This window comes from Notolepis coatsorum (assembly GCF_963971535.1).
Source record: "Notolepis coatsorum genome assembly, chromosome: 19".
Lineage (NCBI taxonomy): Eukaryota > Metazoa > Chordata > Actinopteri > Aulopiformes > Paralepididae > Notolepis > Notolepis coatsorum.
Window position 1 is genome coordinate 63,140,632 of NC_140183.1, and position 26,444 is coordinate 63,167,075.

General features: G+C 42.7%; 1 protein-coding gene across 1 annotated transcript; it reads right to left on the minus strand.

The window, feature by feature from the left end:
* Positions 1–3,090: 3,090 nt before the first annotated feature.
* sgk2b (serum/glucocorticoid regulated kinase 2b) lies at positions 3,091–26,444 on the minus strand (the record flags this gene model as incomplete). Its single annotated transcript, XM_084336674.1, has 12 exons — positions 26,358–26,444; positions 25,006–25,081; positions 23,332–23,407; positions 23,201–23,235; positions 23,022–23,079; positions 22,844–22,927; positions 22,337–22,468; positions 19,817–19,929; positions 9,125–9,344; positions 6,685–6,840; positions 4,602–4,691; positions 3,091–3,267 (listed from the first exon to the last, which is right to left on the minus strand). Exons 1-12 carry the CDS (start codon positions 26,419–26,421, stop codon positions 3,091–3,093), a joined length of 1,281 nt encoding a protein of 426 aa, XP_084192800.1. The 5' UTR covers positions 26,422–26,444.

Consider the following 26,444-nt stretch of genomic DNA (forward strand, 5'->3'; position numbering starts at 1 on the left):
GATCGTGTTCCTCCGTCTCCCTTCTAGATCTACTGTCAGATATATGGCACTGTGATCCGATATGTCCGCTACTCCTATTCTGCTCTCCCGTACCCTGTAACTGTCCCCCGTCGTCATCAAAAAGTAGTCTATTCTCGCATATGTCACGTGCGGGTGTGAGTAATGTGTGTATTCCCTGTCCATGGCGTGCATCCCCCTCCAAACATCTGTAATTTCCATTTCCGTCATCTGAATATTCATATATCTACTGATTGGTGCCCGTCCTTTTCTAGTACTCGTGGTGTCTAGGTCGTGATTCAGTACTACATTAAAATCTCCCGCGCATATCAATATCCCTTCTAGTTCCATCACTATCATATCAAAAATGGTCTCATATAAATCCCTCTCACTCTCTGGGGGTGCATAAACATTCACTAACGTAATCATTTGACCCTCCATTTTTCCCTTCACCAGAACAAAGCTTCCCTCCTTGTCTCTTACTTCCTTGATCAATTCAAATGTGACTGTGTTTTTGATTAACGTGATTACTCCTCTCCTCAGGTTCCGTTTAAAGGAACTATAGTATGCATTTTCATATCCAAATCTCTTCAGTTTCTCATGATCCTGTGCTACCAAATGTGTCTCCTGCAGAAAAATCACTTCCATCTCACTTTTTTTACACTTCAACATCACTTTGCCCCTCTTTATCGTATTATTCATTCCATTAACGTTTAACGACATCATTTTTATACCTTTAACCATTGTCATCTTTCTTCTTCTTTCGTCTGTCAGTCCCCCCCATGTCACATTCATTCCCCCCTCCGGTTGTAGCCTCCGCTCTCTTCACCGAATACATATAATGATTAACATAAATAAAAAACATAAACTTTACATAAAGTGCTCCCAAGGCGTCCGGGGGGTCCCTGTGTCCCTGTGTCCCCCCCTGTCCCCTGCTGGTGGGTGAGGAGTAATTGCTCTCCTAGTGAGAGGCCTCCTCCTGACGGCTTGGGGGTTTGAAACCTTTACCCCCAACCGCTCGTCATATTTGTCCAGCCTTCTTACTGTTTTTATTGCTGTCGAGCTCCTGGTCAAAAGCGCTCTGTCCTTCATTCTGATCAAAGACCCCCATTTCCTAGGTCCCTCTCAATGTGACTCATATGTTCCAATGTCCCTCCTTCCTCCCAAACCCGTGTGTGGTGTCTTCTGTGTACCCCTTTTTACTTTCTTTTCCTCCCCTCTATTTTCAAATGATGCTTTTAAGGATACAAAAGGCACCTTCCCTGCCACACTGCTTGGCTACCTCTTACACACACAGAGATACTTATTCCTGTCTGGGGCGATGGTCTTTGTTCCTGTAACAGACTATCTTTAGATTAGATTAGACGAGATTCGTATTTATTGTCATCATACAGCACAAGTACAGTACAACGAAAATAAGTTTGGCATCCAACCAGAGTGCAAATGTAGCAGTAAAGTGCAATAGTAATATACAATGTACAGGTGATTAAACTCGGTACAACATATACAAATTAGTACTACTGAGTAATAGTGCTAATCAGATCATATGTATGTATAGAGTTGTCGTATTAATATATACAATGATACAGGTATAAGGACAGTATGGTAGTAAGTCATACTGGTCAGCAGCATAACTAGTTAGAGTAGGATATCTGAGGTGATGGTCTTTATTCCTGCAGCAGACCATCTAGGGTGATGGTCTTTATTCCTGCACCAGACCATCTGAGGTGATGGTCTTTGTTAACATTGCCCCTAAGAAAAGGCTCTTTTTCACAACTTGAAACTCATCATATACTGTATATAGAGTACTCAGTGGAGAGTTGCTGTACATCAAATACTGCATTTACATGTGATCATTGTGTTTTAACCCTTTCATTACCACACTACAAAGGGTTTACGCTTTCACTACCACACTACAGGATAACCCTTTCACTACCACTACAAGGGATTAACCCTTTCACTACCACACTACAAGGGGTTAACCCTTTCACTACCACACTACAAAGGGTTAACACTTTCACTACCACACTACAGAAGGATAACCCTTTCACTACCACTACAGAAGGATAACCCTTTCACTACCACTACAAGGGGTTAACCCTTTCACTACCACACTACAGAAGGATAACCCTTTCACTACCACACTACAGAAGGATAACCCTTTCACTACCACACTACAGAAGGATAACCCGTTCACTACCACACTACAGAAGGATAATCCTTTCACTACCACACTACAAGGGGTTAACCCTTTCACTACCACACTACAAGGGGTTAACCCTTTCACTACCACAATGTAAAGGACACAACAAGAGTGGAGGGTTAGAATGTTGTCTTTTTCTTCTTTGTACATTGTTGTCTATGCAGTATATATATGAAGGCATTGTATCAGTGTTGACTTTTCTATGACGACAGAGACTTTACCATCTCTGTTCTGAATGTAATGTATTGTATCTGAATATGAATGGGAAATGTGCAATATGTCATTAGTTCATCTTAAAGGTGTGACTGTAAAGTTTATTAGTGTGAATCTAATAAATCACTGGAGACTTCTCATTATTGTTGCATCTCCTCCTGACATGAGAAGAATGAGGACAGGCCTGTTCTGCATTGCGATAAGAGTATAACGTTAAGCAACTGTTTGTTGTATGTCTACATACATGAATGAATACATAATACAAAGTATTTAGTTATTTTGATGTCTCAGTACCGTGACATCATGTTGGTGCGATGTATTTGCCTTTGTACATTCTCTTCCAACCATTGTCGTGCCTCTTTTCTAGATCCTCCAATCACAACTGTCGCTTCCTCTGTTGCCGTCCGAGGGAAGCAACAGTTGTGATTAGAGGATGGAGAAAAGAAGGCAAAGTTTGAGATAGGTCCATTCCCCCAAGGATTATAAATGTTCTCTTATCTTATGCAGTAGTGTAAGAAAAGGGGAAAAAATCAGTGTGCGAAATGTTAAGAAAACAAAATATATCTTTAATTTAAACTTAGAAAAAAAATATACAGTACATATGAACAAATGTGTCTCCACAGGATGTGGCTTGCCATGGCCCCAGTGTTAATAATAATGGCTACCCATCCGGTGAATTATGGAATTATGGCTTCCTCCGCTTCACATTCCACTGCATGGGGGCATGTGTAGGAGAACCCTTGGAAGGTCTCATTGGTCCCGCCCCCCTGGCACCTGTCACTCAAGCCCACAGAGGCTGGGAGAGGCAGCAGCGTGAACCCAGGGTCAATGTAGCGGATGTCGCACGGGCCGGTCTGAGAGGAGAGGAGGAAAGGACATTCAGTCATACTGTGCACCGGTCAGAGAGGAGAGGAGGAAAGGACATTCAGTCATACGGTGCACCGGACCAAATAAAAGGAGCACTTGATTATCAGTAATGGGTATAGACCTTTTTTAACTCAACAACATCAACTTCTAAATGGGCCCAAGTGTATTTCCTGTTGCAGTGTTTGTATAATAAAATCTTCTTAACATGCAAGGGCCCACATGTGGGCCCTTTTTAGGACGATTTGCCCACTGGCACTTTGGCGACCACTAGTGGCTCGGGTGTGCATATTTTGTAATACAATATATATATATCGAATTGAAGGGTTATTTGTTGCCTGTCGATAGCCCTTTCACGTGACAAAATCCGTTCAGTGGTTCTCGAGTTACATGCCGGTATTTGAGGCTTGTGCAAAGTACACGGTATTGCCCAAAATACCACTCCCGACTCTTGGGGCTCTAGTTCTGTCAATTATTTGGCGATCTCGAGAATGATTGTGGAAGGTTGTAGCCAATGAGTGTGGCTTTCCAATGATATCCCACCTGGGGATGTATGAATCAGGGATCTAGGTGAAAAACTAACAAGCGAAAACAGGAAGAGAAAAACAGCCGAATCAATCACTCCAAATCACTCATTTCTGAATGGATCTTTATGAAATTTGGACATGTACTACATAAGGCTTCAGGCTATGGATCTCGTATTTTTTTTTAAGCCATACCCCCTTCTGGGGAAATACTACCTCTGGACTACTAACTACTACAGAAAAACTTGAGTAACAATTTTTTCTACAACTCAAGTTCAGACCTATGTTACTCTATTTCATTAGCACTAAAAGATCTTTCTTTATTGTATCATAAACTTCAGAATGTTATCTTTCAAAAGAGACCAGGCTCATGCATGTGCTATAAGTATAAAGTATAGTATTTAGTTTTTCAAAAAAAGTATGCAGTCCTCAAAAACGAAAACGAAAATGGCCACTTTTGGGGGCGCAGGTTAAGCAGCAAAATATACAAAATTGGCATAAAATGAACACAAAATGTACAAAAAAGTGCAGACATAAAATAAGTATAAAACAAACAAAGGCAAGGCACAGAACAGGTGGGAACCCAACCTGAGCGTGACATAAGAGCAAAATGGCTGCCAACACTGCATCCTCCAATATGTTTTGTCTCCTCCTCAAACATTGGGTCAAAAGACACTGACTCATCCTCTTTCTAGACAGTTGACAGGAAATAATCTGTTCCCTAGAAACGCAATTCCATCGGGGAAAATGTCAATAAGCATTAACATTAATATGGTTTGACATCTGTGAAGCACACTCACCACTTTGGGGATGAAAGGAGGCTTGAGTTTCCTGGCCAAGAGATCGTCCCAGTTGATGGACAGGAAGAATTTATGGCTCTGCAGCTCCGCCTACGGAAAGAGGAGCAAATTAAAATGAAAAATGTCGCTTGTCAGTTTGTTTAGATCAATTGTGTGTGTGTGTGTGTGTGCGTGCGTGCGTGTTGGTCTCAGGAACACTTTTTCATCAGGAGATGGGTTTGAACCAGACGCATCATGCGCATTCAAACTGGGGCATGTTATTTTGTATTATTATTATTATTATTATTATATATCTTTTTTTATTATTTGTATTTATTGTAACCGAGATATTTGAACCTGTGACCATAGGATCCACAGGGAGCCGCACTAACCAGTTGAGCTAAAGGATCCGACCTGTTAGCGGGTGCTGGTTGACTGCGACTAACTAATCCATAGTTTACATTATGATCATTGTATATTATGAGTCAACCGTATTTGTCTAATTATGTCATAGGTCATACCTCAAAAAGCACCCCCTCCCCATTTCCCTATTGGTGTCTTCCAAAAGTTGCAGCGGGATGAAATTGGTTCAACAACAGCAGGTAAGAAAATAACACAGTGCGCATCGGAGGTCGGACAGTAGGTTACACGGCTGACAGTTTAACGGTGTGGCTGAATTGGTTAGTAGCAGTAAATCCCTGTCCCATGGTGTATTGGGTGGATGTATACAGTATGTGCTCAGGGAAGTATTGATATTATACGTATGTCTGTGTATTGTGGAGTAATTAAGTTAATTACATGATTAATCACACTAACCTCATGTAATGCAATGTACAATGCAATCCCCATGTAATAATACTAATGCTAACCTAATTCAGTGTACTGTAAGTGTTTTGTATAGGTAAAGGAGAGCTGTGTGAATCTTAAGGCAGTGACAGTTTTCACCACCACTATCACAGGTTATAGTTAGCAAAACATTGAAATCCATGTCGTATCTCCAGGTCAGTATGCAGAGGAAAATCTCATTATTTAAAAAACTACAGAAAGCCCCAGCCCTGTCCTCAGTCGGGAGGTTGATAATGCAAGTAGGTTATCATAGGTGAGATTTATAGTGATCTAGGATATTTTTCCTTCGTGGAAATGTATGTAGATTTAATTTAAACATGTGTTCCTTCTTTCATATGGCCATTTCAGACCAGTCAAGGGATGATGATGATCAGGCAGCTAAAGTTGCTGATCTGTGTGAAGCAGGTAAAAATAAGAGAATAGCCTAATTATGATTCTCAACAACAACAATAATAAATGATTGTAATCAAATAAATTAAGTGGTTGATAAATGAAAGCTATAAAAAAAAACTAATTTTAACAATTAGCATTATGTAAGGAGGAATTTACATGATTTAATGAACTGACAGAGAAGTTCTTCAAGCCAGTGAGGTCCTTTCATCTGTAGCTTTATTATCTATGTTCTCTAAATTCATCTGCATTGTGGATATAGTCTATTTGAATTTATGCAAAGGAGAGTAAGGGAGAGGCTTAAATAGAGAGGCTGATTTAGGCTTTGTGTCCACCGGGGAAGTTTTTTTCAAGGCGGACCGCTTTGAAAAGCAAAAAAAAAAAGCTCAGAGCGTTTTCCTGAGTCTTGCGACTGCCGCGGCTCCGCCACTTGCTTGATGTTGATTGGTCGGTCGAAAAAAGTTACCTTGATGAGCGCCGCTCCTCTCCAAAAGTTTAACTAGTTTAAATTTTAGGCGCTGGGAGCGCTCTGCCCAAAAACGCCAGCCGCCGAGAGCGCTAAAACGCGAGGCGCGGCGCTGGGAAAAGGAGCGTGCCTGTCGCTTCTGAAGCATAGAAATGAATGACAGAAAGGAGCTGACAACTCATAAAACGTCCCCGGTCGACACAGGCCCTAAGAGGTGAAGTGCCAGACAGCACAGCAAAACACACCCAAAAACATGGTAACACCCCCCTCCTGATTGTGCCCCTCCAGAATGTCTGCTTGCATGACGCCCCTGGTTTGATCTGATTGTGAATTATTGTGTGCGTGCACACGTGACGCATATTCATCCATGATCACGTGTGTGTTGTGTTCGTTCACACTTACGAAGTCGCGGCTCCCCCCAAGACGCTTGGTCCGGTTCTTCTCCAGCAGGCCCTCTAGCAGAGAGCGAGTGGCTTGGGACGTTCCACTACGCAGCTTCAGGGGAGCACGGAGGATGTTCGAGAACATCTCCACTTTACTACGGCTGTAGAACGGAGGCTGAGGGAGAGAGAGAGGAAGGGGAAGATAGATTGTGAAAATGGAATACTCACTCTCTTTGGGCCTCATTCAACAATACTCTCTTATTATTTTTCTTATATTCTTGCTTACCTGTCTGTTAAGAGAACAATAAGAAAAGCCACCGACACATTCATCAAGCTGTTCTTAACGTCCAAATCTGTTCTTACCCAGGTGTGTTGCATGCTGAATCCCACTCATTCTTAAATTCAAATGTGCGTTTGCGCTGAAAACATTTGCATACAGACACGCCCGCCATCTCCTTATAAGGCTAATGAGGAGTGTGTAAAACAGCCGAGTTTCGGCATCTGATCGCTGTCTGATCCATTCAACAGGAAGCGATTTGCGACTGATCTCAAAATGACACACACACACAAACACACACACACATGTCTCGCGACTCAGTGCATGTGTGTGTGCTCCTGTGGGTCGCTGATCGCATGTGTGTGTGTTAATCTGATGACAAATAAAGACTTATACTTGTACATACTGTATAGTGTGAAATAAATCGTTCCAGCAAAGTAGGCTTTGTCAATACTGAACGACTGCGTGTTTGTCAAGAACCAATCGCGCAGTAGGTTGGGAAATACTGGATCTGTCACCTGTCATCTCTCTCTGAAAGGTCCCTGTGGCTAAAACCCCGAATTCGCTCTGAATTGTAGGAGCAGAGAAGAGAAGAGAGGAGAGGAGAGGAGATGTTGTAAATATGCGTTCTATGCGTACGCCTGGGCAGCCAGCATCTAACTGTTCTAACAGCCATATATAATCAATTTCAGAAGAAGAACACACACAATAAGTTATAATAATAATAATTATTATTGAAAAGTTCTGGGTTTATAAAGTCATATTTGGGGGCAATTGACCAATGGTTTGATTTCAACCCTTGAACTCCTTCCTCTCTCACCTTTTTATATATATATTTTTTATTGTATCTACTAAAACTGTATTGTATTGTATTGTATTGTTTGTTTTGTAAAGTGTCTTTGAGCATTAGGAAAAGCGCTATATAAATCTGATGTATTATTATTATTAGGAATGGTAGGCTTTTTTAAATGTTTCTCATCTGGGTAAGAGTTTCTTATCTGGGTAAGAGTGCTCTCGACCACTCTTAGAATTTGGTCTTGCCTGAGAGAAAAGCAACAATAAGAAAACATTGCTGAATCCCAGGTAAGAACAAAATAAGAGGAAATGCTAGTTAAGAACGAAATCTGTTCTTATATCGCTTCATGAATGAGGCCCATTGTCTCTCACTTACTCTCTCTGTCTGTCTCTCTCTCTCACTCAGTCATTCTCTGTTTATTTCTCACTAACTCTCTCTCTCAATCACTCATGCTTTGTAATGTTGTAATTTGTTGGAGAGCGGCCAGGGCTTAGCTGTGCCGTGGTCTGTCTGGTACACACTGTCTTTATAACCTGGCCAAACCTGGCTGGACCCCTGCTGAGCCACCTTTCACAACCTGGCCAGATCTGGCCAAAGCTGCCCGGGACGGTTGTATCATAATGGTTTAGCTCATGTACCAGTGAATTTTTAAAGGTTGCCTAGCAACCAGAAACGCAATAGACACACAAACCCAACCATACCATGCTAGCCCCAGCCGGGCTGAACATAGCAAATGGAGACAAACCCAAACCCAACTATACCATACCATGCTAGACCAAGGCTAGCCACCCAAACAACTGGCTCCTTGCACTGCTACGGTCAGGCAAGTGCTACCGGAGTCTCATGACCGGTAGAGACTCCAAAGGAGCTTCTATCCCCAGGCCATCAGGATGCTCAATGACTCTATGCAACACTAACTTTAAACATTCACCTTTAACAATTCACTTTAGACACCTTTTAACACTAGCTACACCATATTTGATCTATTTATTACTAAAAGATTTGCACTACATCTCTACCTCACTTTTGCATTTTGTTCTTTAGTTTTGTATTTTGTAAGCACAATCTCAGGAGGCTCATACGGAACCAAGCATTTCACTGTAATGTACCTTATAAGTGACAAATAAAACAAAAACTCCTCAAGTCAAAACTCACCTCTTCAACATGGCCTTTGACCCCCAACTACCTCCTTGAATGTTGTGTGTCTGTCTACCATGTTTATTATTGTTGTTTTTCGCCCTATGTAAAGCGACCTTGGGTTTTATGAAAGGTGCCATACAAAACCAAGTTATTACTATATATTTTTTTTTAAACTTGAACCTTGGCTATAGCTCCAGCCGGGCTGAACATGGCTAACAGAGACGAGGCATCGATCGACTCACTCACCAGTCCGTAGAGCATCTCGTAGACCACGCAGCCGAGGCCCCACCAGTCCACGGTCCTGCTGTAGACGTGGCCCTGCAGCACCTCGGGTGCCAGGTACTCGGGGGTCCCGCAGAACGTGTGCATGGTCCTGCCGGGGGCCACGCCCTCCTTACACAGCCCAAAGTCTGTCAGCACCACGTGGCCCTCACTGTCCAGCAGGATGTTCTCAGGTTTCATGTCTCTGTGGGGGGGGGACATGGTTTTTTAGAATGTATTTGTAAGGCCCGACAACACACGTTAATGTCCCCATGGGCTGGACACGTCTTCTTTAAACAAGTGTAACCCTGGTAATATTAACTAACCCTGGTAATATTAACCCAGTGGTTATCCTGTTAATATAATATATGTTAAATATATGTTATTATTTTGTATTTTGTATATCTTATTTACCTCTGGGTAATATGTTCTACATATACCATTATTTCATGTATGGGTAATATGTAGAACTCCTGTCTATGTGAACTGGGAACTGTGGCTTGGCCAATCAGGAAAAAGGTCAGGGTTGATGGGACTGGGTTTAACCAGGTGTGGTGATTGAGCTCTCGAGACCAGGAAGGGAGAGGTTGAGAGAAGCAGGTGGAAGAGTGTGCAAATGTTTGACACACCATTGCTAAGTTGTATCCAGTATAGTGTTATCAAGTGTTCTGGCCTAGAACACACGCTGAACATTATATGTGATGTCGGGGAATTGTGCATGTTAGATAGGCATGCCTAATCAATTGCTCCACATTGGACTGGGTCTTGAGGCTAGCTGGCTAAGCTAGGTAAACAGTAGCAGGGCCCGGATAGCTAACCCGGAAACCCACTACATTCAAGAACAGGATAAGCGGTCTGTGCTACCAGGGCCTGTACAGACTTCGAGAACAGGATAAGCGGTCTGTGCTACCAGGGCCTGTACAGATTTCGGGAACCAGATAGCAGTCTGTGCTACCAAGGCCTGTACAGACTTCCTCTGGCAGCGTGGGAGGCCCACCAGGACTTCACATTGCATCGTGCTCAATCTCCACTTTCTCCTTTCCCCCCACCTGAACACTGACTCCGGACCGTGAGTACTTTGGCTCATTAGAGCTGAAGATTAAATGGGATTGTGAGTTTCCCATCAATCAGGCCTGCAACGGGGGTTTTTGTTTGTTTGTTTTTGTTTATTAGATGCCGGCTTAGGTATATTAGTATATTGTATTATTGTACAGGATATTTCATTTGTAATTAGCTGTATCATTAATGCCATTTTGGATATAGGTTTTCATTTATATTTCCTTTTTTGATATTGAGCACATGGTGCCTTTGAGTTTGAACCTGAGTACAGAGTAACAGCTCTGTTATTTTGTTTTCCTTTTTTGATAGTGAGCACACGGTGCCTTTGAGAGACAATACTCTATTTATTAACTAACTAACATTTTCTTTATTCGGTAATGTGTATATATATACACACGGTGTATGTAATATATAACACTATGTTCAATACAGATTATTTTTATATTTAAAGTTAAGTGTCTGGCTTGATCATTTCTATTTCAAAGGTATTGATGTTATATACCAAACAGATATTCGTATATTTCTATTATTAGATTAGTAAGAGCTAGGTGTTACGAACCTAGGGCCCTGCCCTCTAAGTCAACTGGGGTAAAAGGGGCTACATAAATGGAGGTTCCAGTGAGAATCTGTTTGGGTTTATAACAATAATATAGGTTAGAAGTCAAGCCAGTAGCACCATAAAAGGAATTGTTTAATTTACAAGGGAAAAATATATATATATTGTTTAATTTGCAAAAAGAAAATATATATATTTGTTTAATTTACAAAAAGAAAATATATATATTGTTTAATTTGCAGAAAGAAAATATATATATTGTCTAATTTGCAAAAAGAAAATATATATATTTGTTTAATTTACAAAAAGAAAATATATATAAATTGTTTAATTTGCAATAAGAAAATATATATATTGTTTAATTTGCAAAAAGAAAATATATGTATTGTTTAATTTGCGGAAAGAAAATATATATAGTTTAATTTGCAAAAGGAAAATATATATATTGTTTAATTTGCAAAGGGAAAATATATATATTGTTTAATTTGCAAAAAGAAAATATATGTATTGTTTAATTTGCAGAAAGAAAATATATATAGTTTAATTTGCAGAAAGAAAATATATATATTGTTTAATTTGCAAAAAGAAAATATATGTATTGTTTAATTTGCAGAAAGAAAATATATATAGTTTAATTTGCAAAAAGAAAATATATATATTGTTTAATTTGCAAAGGGAAAATATATATATTGTTTAATTTGCAAAAGGAAAATATGTATATTGTTTAATTTGCAAAAAGAAAATATATATATTGTTTAAGTTGCTAAGAGCAAAAAGAAAAAAAATCTATAAATGGATAAAATGGACACTCAAGCTGCGCTTGTGATGGAGCTTAAAGACTGGTGCCGTGGGGAGGGATTAAATGTGGCTCATGCGCTTATGGTCCTCATTTCAGAAGATGTTGATGTCACCAACATAGAAAAGACCCTGGAGACAGTAAAATGTCTGGGGCGAGTGCGTGTCAGAGGCAGGTCGTTCAGTACACAGCGAAAAAAGTTTATGATCCTGTGTGAATGTCGGGAAAAGGTAACGGGTGAGAATGTTCCCCCTGAAGTTATGCCTACGGATGGTGGCGAGGCGTGGCCTATAATCATAGTAGGAGAGACCCCCTCAGCCCCTGTGGATGATGCTAAATTCTACGAGAAGTTAGCAGGACTACTGTTTGCTGAGGGGAAGACGGAGGAAGACCTCCAGAACATGTTTCAGAGAGCAGACTCTCCCGTTAGCCCAACCGAATCCATCCTGCGCGCACTTAGTGAGTTGATGGACAAAGTAAAACCCCCCACTGAGCATAACAGCTATCGGCGCCTACGTCTGTTTTCTGGGACCTTGCCCACTCCATCAGGTGAAGAACAGTTTGAACACTGGTTAGAGCAAGCACGACTCATGGTAGAAGAAAGTGATGGCTCTGATAAAGAGAAGAGGCGGAGGCTGATGGAAAATCTCAAAGGCTCTGCACTAGAAATAGTGAAATCTGCACGAGCCAGCAACCCTGATGTTAGTCCTGGAGAATGCCTGGAAGCCCTGGAACATGTGTTTGGAACTGTGCAGTCTGGAGAAGACTTGTACATCTCGTTCCGAATGATGCAGCAGCAGCCAGGTGAGAAACTCTCTGACTTTCTGAGGCGTCTGGAGCAGTCACTAGACAAGGTGAGCCAGCGAGGTGGTATTCTACCAACAAATGTGGACAGAGCACGGATAGAGCAGTTGTTGCGAGGTGCAGTGGCCTCTGATCTAATGCTCGTTAATCTCCGCCTAAGAGAGAGGAAAGCAGCACCGCCCACCTTTCTTCAGCTATTGAAGGATATACGCTCAGAGGAAGAGTATGAGGCCTCAAGGAAGAAACTCTTCCCCGCTGTGCAGTGTGTTCCGGTGATGACAGAAATTGACGGAAAACAGGCTGAAATACAGAGCCTGAAAGCTGAAGTAAAGGAGCTAAAGTCCTTAGTTGCTGCAGTGGCGACTAGGCCAGACCGAGGCAGGCAAGATACTGCAGAGAACATGGCTCTCAATGTAGCCACACCCAGTGAGCTTCGTCCTGACTCCGAGTTAGCGGCATTGAGGAAACAGATGAAGCGACTCCAAAACAAAGTCGACCAAAGAGTGACTCCCAGAGAAACTGCGGCTGCAGTCTCGACGTTGGACGTGTCAAGACCTGTCTCCAGCTATCCCCGAAGATCGCCAAAGGGTGCAGAGGAGAAATTCTGCTACCGGTGTGGCGAGGGTGGTCATTTTGCAGGGAAGTGTCAAAACCCTGAGAACCAGGCTAAGGTTATCAAGAGACTAATTCATGCCCTGAGAGTAGCAAAAGACCAGCAGCAGACAGGTAGTGTCACCCATGGTAACAAGAACTGTGACGTGAAAAAGAGTGCAGTTACCTTACAGAGTCCATCTATCCCTGAGGGTTTGGTAGGGCCACCTAGCCTTGTAAAGTTGAAGGTTAGTGGACAACCTTGCACCGCCCTGTTAGACAGCGGCTCCCAGGTGACTATAATTTTTGCACCCTGGTATCAGAAGTACTTATCTCATGTCCCAATCCAGCCTGTCTCTGGGCTAGCCCTCTGGGGTCTAAGTGAATCCAATATGAGTTACCCCTACCTTGGCTATGTAGTCGTAGATGTAGAGTATCCAGCAGAGGTGGTAGGTACCAGTCAGACTATGACAGTCCTTGCACTCATCTGCCCGAGCCCTAAGACTGCAGACCAGACATCTGTCATTGTAGGGACCAATGCTAGTCATGTAAGACAATTGGTGAAGCAGTGCAGAGACGGTGGGATTGATGTGACTTCGACCTTAGGCGTCCAAGCTTGTGCTGTAGGAGACCAGGCTACTTTGAAGCGCTCAGATGAGATGGTGGAGGGAGAAGATAGAGTAGGCTCAGTGCGGTGGAAAGGACCAGGTCCGTTGACTCTACCCGCTGGTGGTGATGTGCAGGCTGTGTGCAAAGTTGAGCTAACACAGGCAGTAGGCCAGGAGATCCTAATGCTAGACGCCTCACCAATAGCCCCTCTCCCTGCTGGTGTGTCACTGCAGCCCATGGTAGTGTGTAGCCAGGCCATGGACAGCAACAGTTTCAGAGTCCTACTAAAAAATGACTCTCTGAGAGAAACAAGGATAGCAGTGGGAACGGTGATTGGGTATCTGCACCTGGTGGATTCAGTCACTGTCATCCCGCCCAAAGAGACAACCTCATCAGAGTTTGATGAGAGCAGAATCAACTTCGGAGACTCGCCTATCTCAGAAGAGTGGAAATCCCGTCTTCGCCAAAAACTGTTGCAAAGATCTCATGTCTTCTCCATGGAAGAGTGGGATGTCGGACTAGCTAAAGGGGTAGAACACCAGATCCGTCTCTCTGATCCTCGCCCATTCCGTGAGCGTTCACGACGACTGGCACCTGCAGACATTGAGGATGTGCGAAAGCACCTACAAGAGCTCCTGCAAGCCGGGATCATAAGAGAGTCTCGGAGCCCCTATGCCTCACCAATCATGGTTGTGAGGAAGAAAAATGGAACAGTCAGGATGTGCATCGATTACAGGTTGCTCAACAGTCGTACCATCCCAGACCAATACACAACCCCTTGCATTGATGATGCGCTGAATGCCCTGACAGGAAGTCAATGGTTCTCCGTCCTCGATTTGCGAAGCGGCTATTACCAGATCGCCATGTCGGAGGAAGACAGAGAGAAGACGGCGTTCATCTGCCCATTAGGGTTCTACGAGTTTGAGAGGATGCCACAGGGCATAAGTGGAGCCCCAGCAACCTTTCAGCGGTTAATGGAGAGAGCAGTAGGTGACATGAACTTACTCCAGGTGTTGGTGTACCTTGACGACCTGATTGTCTTCGGGAGGTCTCTAGAGGAGCACGAAGAAAGGCTGCTCAAGGTCCTGGATCGCCTCGGAGAAGTCGGACTGAAACTCTCCATAGACAAGTGTCAAATCTGCCTGCCGAGAGTGAAATACCTGGGTCACATTGTGTCCGCCGAGGGTGTCGAACCTGACCCGGAAAAGATAGAAGTGGTTACCAACTGGACTCGCCCGACGAACCTGAAGACCTTGCAATCCTTCTTAGGGTTCTGTGGCTACTATCGGCGTTTCATAGCCAATTACGCTGCCATTGTGCGACCACTGACTGAGCTGACAAAGGGTTATGCACCCACGCAGAAGAGCAGAAAGAACGCCCACGATAGGAGTAAGGCGTACATCAAAGAATCAGAGCCTTTTGGAGAACGATGGGATCAGCCTTGCACAGATGCGTTTCACCAGATCATACAATGTCTGACGCATGCACCTGTGTTGGCATTTGCAAACCCCCAAAAGCCTTACATCCTACATGTTGACGCTAGCTTGAAGGGACTTGGAGCAGTGCTCTACCAAGAGTACACAGAGGGCCTGCGACCAGTGGCTTTCGCAAGCAGAAAACTGAGTGCATCTGAGCAGAACTATCCAATCCACCAGTTGGAGTTCTTGGCGCTAAAGTGGTCTGTAGTAGACAAATTGCATGATTATCTCTACGGAGCCAGATTCACAGTACGTACGGATAACAATCCCCTTACCTACGTGCTCACCACAGAAAAGCTCAGTGCAGTAGGGCATCGATGGCTGGCTGCCCTGTCCACCTATGAATTTGATGTACAGTACCGCCCGGGCCGACACCATATAGATGCAGACCTACTGTCCCGGATCATGCCTGAGGAAGAAACCCGTAATGAATGGGTGACTCTATCACAGACTGGAGTAAAGGCCATCGGCCAGCGAATCTCTATCCCTGAGACTCACGGCTGCCCACAGAGGTGTGTCGACCAGTTGGGAGCTTCCCCTCAGTGCATCCCAGACATCTATGCGTTTCCAACCCACTTGGAATCCGAGTCGTTGAGACAGATGTCAAAGCAAGAGCTTAAGAGAGCTCAGGAAAAGGATGTCGATATAGGACCTGCTATCAAGGCCGTGAAGCAGGGGAAATGGCTTGAAGATGAGGATGCAAGTCCAGAACTCTCTAAGCTCAAACGAGAGATGGGAAAGTTGACCATGAAAGAAGGTATGTTGTATCGGTTGAGCAAGCGACCTTCTGGAGATGTTGTCACTCAACTTGTACTCCCAAAAGAGTTCAGAGAAATAGTGTTGAAGGCCATGCACAACGATTTAGGACACCTTGGCATTGAGAGAACTGTCGACCAACTGAGGAGCAGATTCTTCTGGCCGAAGATGTCTGTAGAAGTGGAACAGTACATTAAGAACTGTGGAGAGTGCATCACTCGTAAGTCCCTTCCTCAGCGAGCAGCTCCACTACACCAGATCTTGAGCAAAGGTCCAATGGATCTTGTGTGTATTGATTTTCTCTCAATGGAACCCGACAGTAAAGGCATAAGCAATGTGTTGGTGGTCACAGACCATTTTACTCGCTATGCTCAGGCTTTCCCCACCAGAAGCCAGAAAGCACATGTTGTCGCAAAAGTACTGGTGGAGAAATACTTTGTACATTATGGGCTGCCAGCAAGAATCCATTCGGACCAAGGCCGTGACTTCGAAAGTCGACTGATCCGGGAGATGCTGCAAATGATGGGAGTACGGAAATCCAGAACCACTCCGTATCACCCACAAGGAGACCCACAGCCCGAACGCTTTAACCGCACGCTATTGTCAATGCTGGGCACGCTGAGTCAAGAAAAGAGGCGGCAGTGGAGTCAGCAAGTACCTTACTTAGTGCATGCATACAATAGCACCAAGTGCGACTCCACCGGATACTCTCCGTACTTCTTGATGTTCGGAAGAGAAGCAAGACTTCCTGTGGATGTGTGTTTTGGTACGTCACCGGATGGCAAGGAAAGAGGTCACCACATCAAGTATGTGGCTAAGCTGAAAGACGACCTGCAAAGAGCCTTTGAACTAGCTTCTGCCGCAGCTGACAAAGTACACCAGCGAAACAAGAAGTCCTATGACAGTGAGTGACCTGCCAAACCTTGGAACCTGGTGACAGAGTGTTGTTAAGAAACCTGGGGTTGAGAGGAAAACACAAACTCCAAAGCCGATGGAGTGCTGTTCCTCACGTGGTGGTGAGCAAAATGCCCAACTTACCTGTTTACAGAGTGAGTCCTGAAGATGGAATAGGACGCACAAGGACCCTACACAGAGATCATCTCCTACCCATTGGACAACTGGTACGGATGCCAAGAACGGAGAGTGACCACAACACACCTGTGAAACCAAGAACTAGGGCAGGAACTATCAAGAAGCAACAACGTATACCGTCTCCTCCTACAACAGAAGAGAGTGAGCCGACGTCTGACTCATCCTCTGAAGTAGAGTATGTAAGGGAGCGCAGACCCTACAGTACCTACCTGGAAGGGATCCTGAAGAAAAGGACTGTGCGAGAGCCAGCTGTCGTCATCCCTGATGAAGAACCAGTCAGAGCTCCTGACACATACGAGGATGAACAGAGCGGAGAGGAGCCATCTCCTGAGTCAGAGTCTACTGAGTCAGAGTCTCCTGAGTCAGAGTCTCCTGAGTCGGGGTCGGACATACAAGGAGGGCACGCTAGCAGCTCTGAAGAAGAAGTTGTGCCTGAGACACAAACCAGGCCTAAACGAGCAGTAAAGCCAATAATTAGACTCACCTATGATGAGCCAGGTAAATCCAGAGACAAACCGTTGACCATAGTGCACAGAGGTATGGTTATAAAGATCAAACAACGTTAAGAAGCGAATGGGTCAACTCCTTAGTCTGTTAAATGTTGTGTCTTATGGGGACATACAGACCTTTGGAAGGGGGAGGGTGTAACCCTGGTAATATTAACTAACCCTGGTAATATTAACCCAGTGGTTATCCTGTTAATATAATATATGTTAAATATATGTTATTATTTTGTATTTTGTATATCTTATTTACCTCTGGGTAATATGTTCTACATATACCATTATTTCATGTATGGGTAATATGTAGAACTCCTGTCTATGTGAACTGGGAACTGTGGCTTGGCCAATCAGGAAAAAGGTCAGGGTTGATGGGACTGGGTTTAACCAGGTGTGGTGATTGAGCTCTCGAGACCAGGAAGGGAGAGGTTGAGAGAAGCAGGTGGAAGAGTGTGCAAATGTTTGACACACCATTGCTAAGTTGTATCCAGTATAGTGTTATCAAGTGTTCTGGCCTAGAACACACGCTGAACATTATATGTGATGTCGGGGAATTGTGCATGTTAGATAGGCATGCCTAATCAATTGCTCCACATTGGACTGGGTCTTGAGGCTAGCTGGCTAAGCTAGGTAAACAGTAGCAGGGCCCGGATAGCTAACCCGGAAACCCACTACATTCAAGAACAGGATAAGCGGTCTGTGCTACCAGGGCCTGTACAGACTTCGAGAACAGGATAAGCGGTCTGTGCTACCAGGGCCTGTACAGATTTCGGGAACCAGATAGCAGTCTGTGCTACCAAGGCCTGTACAGACTTCCTCTGGCAGCGTGGGAGGCCCACCAGGACTTCACATTGCATCGTGCTCAATCTCCACTTTCTCCTTTCCCCCCACCTGAACACTGACTCCGGACCGTGAGTACTTTGGCTCATTAGAGCTGAAGATTAAATGGGATTGTGAGTTTCCCATCAATCAGGCCTGCAACGGGGGTTTTTGTTTGTTTGTTTTTGTTTATTAGATGCCGGCTTAGGTATATTAGTATATTGTATTATTGTACAGGATATTTCATTTGTAATTAGCTGTATCATTAATGCCATTTTGGATATAGGTTTTCATTTATATTTCCTTTTTTGATATTGAGCACATGGTGCCTTTGAGTTTGAACCTGAGTACAGAGTAACAGCTCTGTTATTTTGTTTTCCTTTTTTGATAGTGAGCACACGGTGCCTTTGAGAGACAATACTCTATTTATTAACTAACTAACATTTTCTTTATTCGGTAATGTGTATATATATACACACGGTGTATGTAATATATAACACTATGTTCAATACAGATTATTTTTATATTTAAAGTTAAGTGTCTGGCTTGATCATTTCTATTTCAAAGGTATTGATGTTATATACCAAACAGATATTCGTATATTTCTATTATTAGATTAGTAAGAGCTAGGTGTTACGAACCTAGGGCCCTGCCCTCTAAGTCAACTGGGGTAAAAGGGGCTACACAAGTCAAGAAGAAACATCACAATAAATCAAGAACAAAACAAAAACACCATAAAGTCCAAAAGATTTAAAATAAATTAATGCAACACCCCCAGACATACCCCACACGAAGGTAAGGAAAAAATTACAAACAAAAAAAACTCACTTTTGTGTCTTTCTTTTTTTTATCCACTTTTTCTCCTCTTTTTCTATTTTTCTCCCATCCCAATTTCGCTGTGCCAATTCTCCCCTCCCCTGTCTTGCCTCCGGCCCAAGCCGGAGGCAACGCCGACAGCCGGATTCGAACCCAATGCAATGTCCGCTGCGCCACCCAGCCGCCTCTTTTCTTTTTATTGAAATGTATTTGGCTACAGTGTTTTGTTTTATATTTTTGTTGTTATTTTATTATTATTATTATTATATGCACAGGGCTCTGTTGTAAAAAAAATTCAATGGAATTTCCCCGTTTTAATACTAATTTAATTGATCAAATAGGAGGGTGGAGATTGAAGAATAGCAAGTTGAGTCAAGAAAGAAAGAAACATGTTGAATCAAGAATAAAGAAAGAACTAAGAAGTCTACTGTAATTGGCTGTCAGAAGTGTGTTTTTGTGTGTGTGTTTCCAGGTTTGCATTCAGTGATGAGCTGAGAGGGAGGTCGAGTTACCGTGGTAACAGACATGCCAAAACCTGACCCTCTCTTGCCTGGTTCAGCTGATTGACGGCACCATCCAGACCTTCAGGGTCAGTGTGCGCGCACACAAACACACACACACACACACACACACACACACACACACACACACACGCACACACGCACACACACACACACACCTCTCTGTCTCCCTCTCTCTCCTCTTTAAGGAGATCATATGCTGCTCCTTTCTGTGTTGTTGTGCTAATGATTGTAGTGTCAGTGGATGACATAGCGGGACCCATTCCAAACGCAGGCCTACCTGTAGACTATGTGTAGGGAATGTAGGTAACCCAGTGCAGAGGCCATCTCTGCAGCGTAGAATGTGGCTCTGGGTTCAGGAAAGGAGCCTTCCCTCTGAAGGTGGTAGAAGAGCTAAGGACACAGACATTATATTTATTTATTTATTTATTTATTTATTTATTTATTTATTTATTTATTTATTTATTTATTTATTTATTTATTTATTTATTTATTTATTTATTTATTTATTTATTTATTTATTTATTTATTTACCCCAAAACTCAATCTATAGACTCTGTTTCTTCAATGAATAAAGTGTGGTTAAATCGTTTGTTCATTTCTGTTTAATTCTCTGTTCACTTTGACTTTAACCCTTTCACTGCCCACACTACAAAGGGTTAACGCTTTCACTACCACACTACAGAAGGTTAACCCTTTCACTACCACACTACAGACGGTTAACCCGAGGAGGAGCGGGAATCGAACCAGGAACCTTCCGATTACCAGACGACCACTCTACCTCCTGAGTACACTGTCCAGTACAGGGACCTACCTGGGTTCCATCCTAGAGGCTAATCTTTCCTGTGACAAAATGGCATCCAATGTAATAAAAAAAAGTCAACCAACGAACTCGATTCTTGTGCCGGATCTCCTCTCTGGTAAACAAGAATACCCTGAAGACTCTGGCAGGAGCACTCATTCAAGGGTACTACGACTATGCTTGCACCTCATGGTACCAAAGCACCTCAAAGGCACTAAAAAACAAATTACAAACATCTCAAAACAAGCTAGTCAGACTACTGCTTGACCTGACTCCTAGAACCCACCTCACCCCTGCCCACTTTGACAACCTAGGATGGCTTAGAGTAGACGACAGAGTACAGCAACTTGCAATGGGCCTGGTCTACAAGATACACTACGCGACCAAGGTACCCATGTACATGTCAAAATACTTCCCAAAGGTCAGTGAATACCACGATCACAACACCAGAGGGAGCTCCACAAATCATGTTAAACCCAGATTCGGCTCAAACAAGGGACTAAACACGTTTCGCAATTATGCCACATCAATGTGGAACGCCCTACCCAAAGCTGTAAAGGAATGTGAATCACTACCCACTTTCAAAAACACTCTCAAAAAACACCTACGGGAGACTGCAATTCGAAACTGGCCCCTACAAATGTCCTAACCCAGTTGCACAGTAAATGACCAAGTATGGCTTTGTCAGCATTCCAATGTACAGTGTACAGTGTCCCCCCCCCCCCTACCCAACCCCCCCCCCCCCCCCCACCTCCAATGTACAGCCCCCACCCACCCAACCCCACCCCACCCACCCAACCCCACCCCACCCCACCCACCCAACCTCCTCCAATGTACAGTTTCTACGTCAAATGTATATACACTCTTTTTCTGGACACTTTTGTATCACAAACAGTACTGTATTTGCAAATCTGATATGTCATAAATGTATAGATGTAGCAGTACTGTCTATCTGTATGTCATGTATGTCATATATGTTATGATGAATTGAAAATGGGGGACCCTGATGTAAACAAGACGAAAGTCTTTCTCTGGTCTGCATCCCCTTAACAATTGTATGTATTGAGCTGTACTGTACTGTACCCATTCTGCAATCTGTTAATAAACTTATCAATCAATCAATCAATCAATCATGTGCCCCCTAGAACATTACGATCATCTACTACTGGTTTATTGAAGGTTCCCAACCACAGCCAAAAGAAAATCGGGGGTGTAGCTTTCACGAATTATGCTGTAGATGTTGTATTGCACTGCACTATTGCACTATTTTACTCTGTCTATCTTGTACTAATTCATGTCTAATATTTTATTGCACTGCTCTTATTCTGTCTATTTTTTTAAAGATTTATTTTTTAGCGTTTATCGCTTTTTACTACTGGGCAGTCGAGTAGAGAGAGAGAGGAGGAGGAACGGGAGACAGAGTGGGGGGAAGACATTCGGCAAATAACGACGGGTCTGGGAATCGAACCCAGGTCGGCCGTGCCGTGGCTCAGCGCGCTATGGGGTTCGCCACTGGGGCGCCCCTATTCTGTCTATTTTTATGTATTGCTTTTATTTTGTCAGAAACCTGCAAATAGTCTTTTATAGATTTGAATGTCAAAAGTATCATAATCAATAAGAAATCTATTACAATCTTTTTTATACAGATTTTAATGACAGAAATATATTACAATCTTTTAATTTTTTTCATCGATTTTAATGACAGAAATCTATTACAAATGTTCTGGGAGGTTTTAGTCTCAATTCTCTGCTAATTCTAGGCCTGTCTATAATTATGGCAATTCTATGCAAAATGTAGGCCTGTATTTTGTGTCTACTCTACATCTACAACACTGCTGTGAAGCACTTTGAGCTGCAATTCTTGTATGAAAGGTGCTGTACAAATATTATTTGTACAGCAAGTATTATTATTATTATTATTATTATTATTATTATTATTATTATTATTATTATTATTATTATTATTATTATTATTATTATTATTATTACTATACATACCTCCCCTCCATTGACAAAGTCCAGGACAAAGTACAGCGTGTTCGGCGTCTGGAAAGAGAAATGTAGTCCCACCAGAAATGGATGCTGGAGCCCCTTCAGTAGTACACTCCTCTCTACCATCACATTACTCTCCTGCAGATAGAGATAGATTAGATTAAAATGTATTGTCATCATACAGCACAAGTACAAAAAGAAGTTTGGCATCCAACCAGAGTGCAAATGTAGCAGTCAAATGCAACAGATTAAACTGGGTACAAAATATACAAATGAGTACTACTGAGTGTAGTGCTAATCAGATGTATACAGAGTTGTAGTATTAATATGTACAGTGATACAGGTATAAAGACACTATGGTAGTAAGTCGTACTGGCCAGCAGCGTAACTAGTTAGAGAAGGATATGTACAGATATAGATCTAGTATCTACAGATAGATAGGTAGACAGATGGAGAGTGCTTGGTTGATTCATTGGTTGGTTGGTTGATTGATTGACAGTAATTTAGCCCTACCTCTTTCCTCCTGAGAATGACTTGTTTCTGTAGCACCTTCACAGCATAATAGCCTCCACTTCCTCTGTGCCTCGCCAGCAACACCTGCAACAATATCAAGCGCACGTCATCGACTGACAAACCAAGAAGCTGACAGGACGGGCACACACCTCACACACCATGTCGTACAGGGGCCTACCTTGCCAAAGCTTCCTTTGCCGATAACTTTGAGGTAGTCGAAATCCGATGGCTCCGCCCTGGAGAGTGTCGACAAGGAGCGGGTCAATAGGAGAACAATAACGGCAAGAAAGCATGGCTTTTATGTGAGGTTTTCCCTGGTGTAGAATATGCTGATCATAATCTATAAAAATTACTTACTGAGAAGCATCAGCATCCAGTGAGCTCTGCAGATGCTACAAGAGAGAAGACGGTTGGTACAAACAAAGGTTTGTTTTGTCTTTTGTGAACTTGCGGTGTGCAATGGTTTGAGGCCTCTCCTCTACACTCACCAGGCACGCTTCCCCTTCCCTGGCGTCGCTCAGGCTTCCATCTCGTTTGAGCAGGTCTATTTTCTGGGGGTCCAGGCTTCAGAAAGTTAACAGGACAGTAACATGTTAAGTAGTTTTTTTACTTACAGTATGTAAAGATACAATCCTTAAAAGGGTTAAGTTCAGAATTTCGGGACTCGTTAATGATATGTTGTTGAAGGGTAGAGTCCTTTCTCAGCACCATGTGCTTCATATCCTCCTCAGTTAGCCATGGAGTAGGTTTCTGCATTTAGACTGAAGCGCGGCGGCCCCATATCTTTACGTTAGCTTTGTGGCTAACTGGTCGGGTCTGCGGGTATCTAGTATGAAGAGATGGCCACCGTAAAGGTCCAACCCCCCCCCAAATAGACAGTCTCCTCCCCACCGTATGTATATATTTTCTCCCCACCGTATGTATATTTTTTCTCCCACCTACAGTCTCCTCCCCATCATATGTATATAATCTCTGTTAGGATCTATGGGTATACAGTACTGTATATTTGCATATCGTATATGTCACAAATGTAACAGTACTATATACCTGTATGTCATGTCATCACTAGGCAAAATCTGCATATGGCTCGCTGATAACAAACTATCACTACACATGGGCAAAACAGAGTCCATTCTCTTCGGTTCAAATAACAAACTCAGCAAGACCGATGGCTTCTCAGTTACAGTGGGTGACAATATTGTCACAAGGAAAGAAGATATTACCTACCTGGGTTCCATCCTAGAGGCAAATCTTTCCTGTGACAAAATGGCATCCAATGTAATAAAAAAGTCAACCAACGAACTCGATTCTTGTACCGGATCTCCTCACTGGTAAACAAGAATACCCTGAAGACTCTGGCAGGAGCACTCATTCAAGGGTACTACGACTATGCTTGCACCTCATGGTACCAAAGCACCTCAAAGGCGCTAAAAACAAAATTACAAACATCTCAAAACAAACTGGTCAGACTACTGCTTGACCTTACTCCTAGAACCCACCTCACCCCTGCCCACTTTGACAACCTAGGATGGCTTAGAGTAGACGACAGAGTACAGCAACTTGCAATGGGCCTGGTCTACAAGATACACTACACGACCAAGGTACCCATGTACATGTCAAAATACTTCCCAAAGGTCAGTGAATACCACGATCACAACACCAGAGGGAGCTCCACAAATCATGTTAAACCCAGATTCGGCTCAAACAAGGGACTAAACACATTTCGCAATTATGCCACATCAATGTGGAACGCCCTACCCAAAGATGTAAAGGAATGTGAATCACTACCCACTTTAAAAAAAACACTCTCAAAAAACACCTACTGACTGCAATTCGAAACTGGCCCCTGTAAATGTCCTAACACAGCCACCTCCAATGTACAGTAAATTACCAAGTATGGTCTTGTCAATATTCCAATGTACAGTTTTGCTTGTACAGTGGTACAGTGTCCCCCACCCACCCCTCCTACCCAATTCATTCATTCATTCATTCATTCATTCATTCATTCATTCATTCATTCATTCATTCATGTGCCGTGGAAGAACTCTACCAATGACAACCTCATTCATAGGGCAGAGGGCTAGATGTAAAAATTCTGAACTTACCCTTAAACGTTCAACACGGGGGAAAAAACGATTGAACATCACTTTTAGCTGACTTACTGCTGGCAAATGTGGTGGTTGGAAACCAGTTTGTTTATGAAGTCACTGAAGCCTCCTTTCTTCCCTTTGAGTAGTGCTGTAAGACAGGCAGGACTTTATTTACTTACAGTTGCACAACTCAATGAAAGGGAAAATAATAAGGTAGGGTTTATATTTCTTCATTTATTCCATTAAAAGAAAAATATTGAAGGGAGCATATTGACCCAAATATTGGTACACTATTTATCCAAGTTGTACAATTGTTTTATTTATGCTAAAGTGAGTTGTCATCTATTTCAAGAAATGTCATTTGTCTCCTCTAAGTGGTTTTACGTCACACTCCTCATGTCTACAAGTGGCTCAGTGACTCAGGGGGTAGAGAGGTCGTCTGGTAATCAGACGGTTCCCATTTCGATTCCGGCTCCTCCCGGCAGTGTGTCAATTCAAAGTGTCCTTAGCAAGACACTTAACCCCCTAACTGATGAGCAGGTTAGCATCTTGCATGCTTGCCTCTGCAGTCGGTGTGCGTGTGTAAGTGAATGAATGGGTGAATGTGAGTTTGTGACGCATACAGTACGTTGTAAAAGCGCTTTGGATAAAAACGCTATATAAATGCAGTCCATTTACCATTTAGCTGCAAGGCCTATCCTAATGGTAGAGATAGCAGTTAATACCTATGCTGAAATGTACATTTGGATTATGCCAAATAACTTAATATAGGTTGAAACCACTAATTATGGACTACTGCCTAAATCAATTAATCAAAAGGCGCCATTTTACCCTAATGAAAAAGGGGGCCAAAATGTACTGGTCACTTAAAAAAATCATTTATTAAAAAGCTGTTTAATAAAATTCATTTTTTTTTTGTGTGGATTATTGATCCTAAAACCGAAGATTTTGACTTGCTGCAATCTTTTTTAAATTACGAAATATAACTTCATAGTTTGTGATGAGTCAGCAAAAATGTATTGGTGATATAAATTAGTCTACTACTGGGAACGCGTTGCAATCTCGGTCACATTAGCTGTTTGATAGTGAAATACAGCAAGGAGCCGTTTAATCCCATGTTATGTCATTATATAGCCTATATTGTTGAGTTTCATTCCAAAACGATGAAGTAAAACTTTATATTGAATAAAGTTTGAATGAGGCCAATTGAAGACATGTGTCTATCTTTGATTGGGCTGTAGCCTAAAAGGTGACATTAATTGCCCGATTAACAATAAATAACCAACCAGGCAACATTTTATATTTAAAAAAGGGATTTAAAGTTTTGGAATGAAACCATTTCATTGTTTGACATCTCAAATTCAATTACTGCTATTATAGGCTTGTTGTACTATATATAGCTAAAGAAAAAACTCTCATTTTACCTGAGAAATATGAAGCAAGCCCCCTCATTTTGGCGTAGGACATTCGCCGGCGCGTGACCGTCATCTCGAAAAGGAAGGAAAAATCCA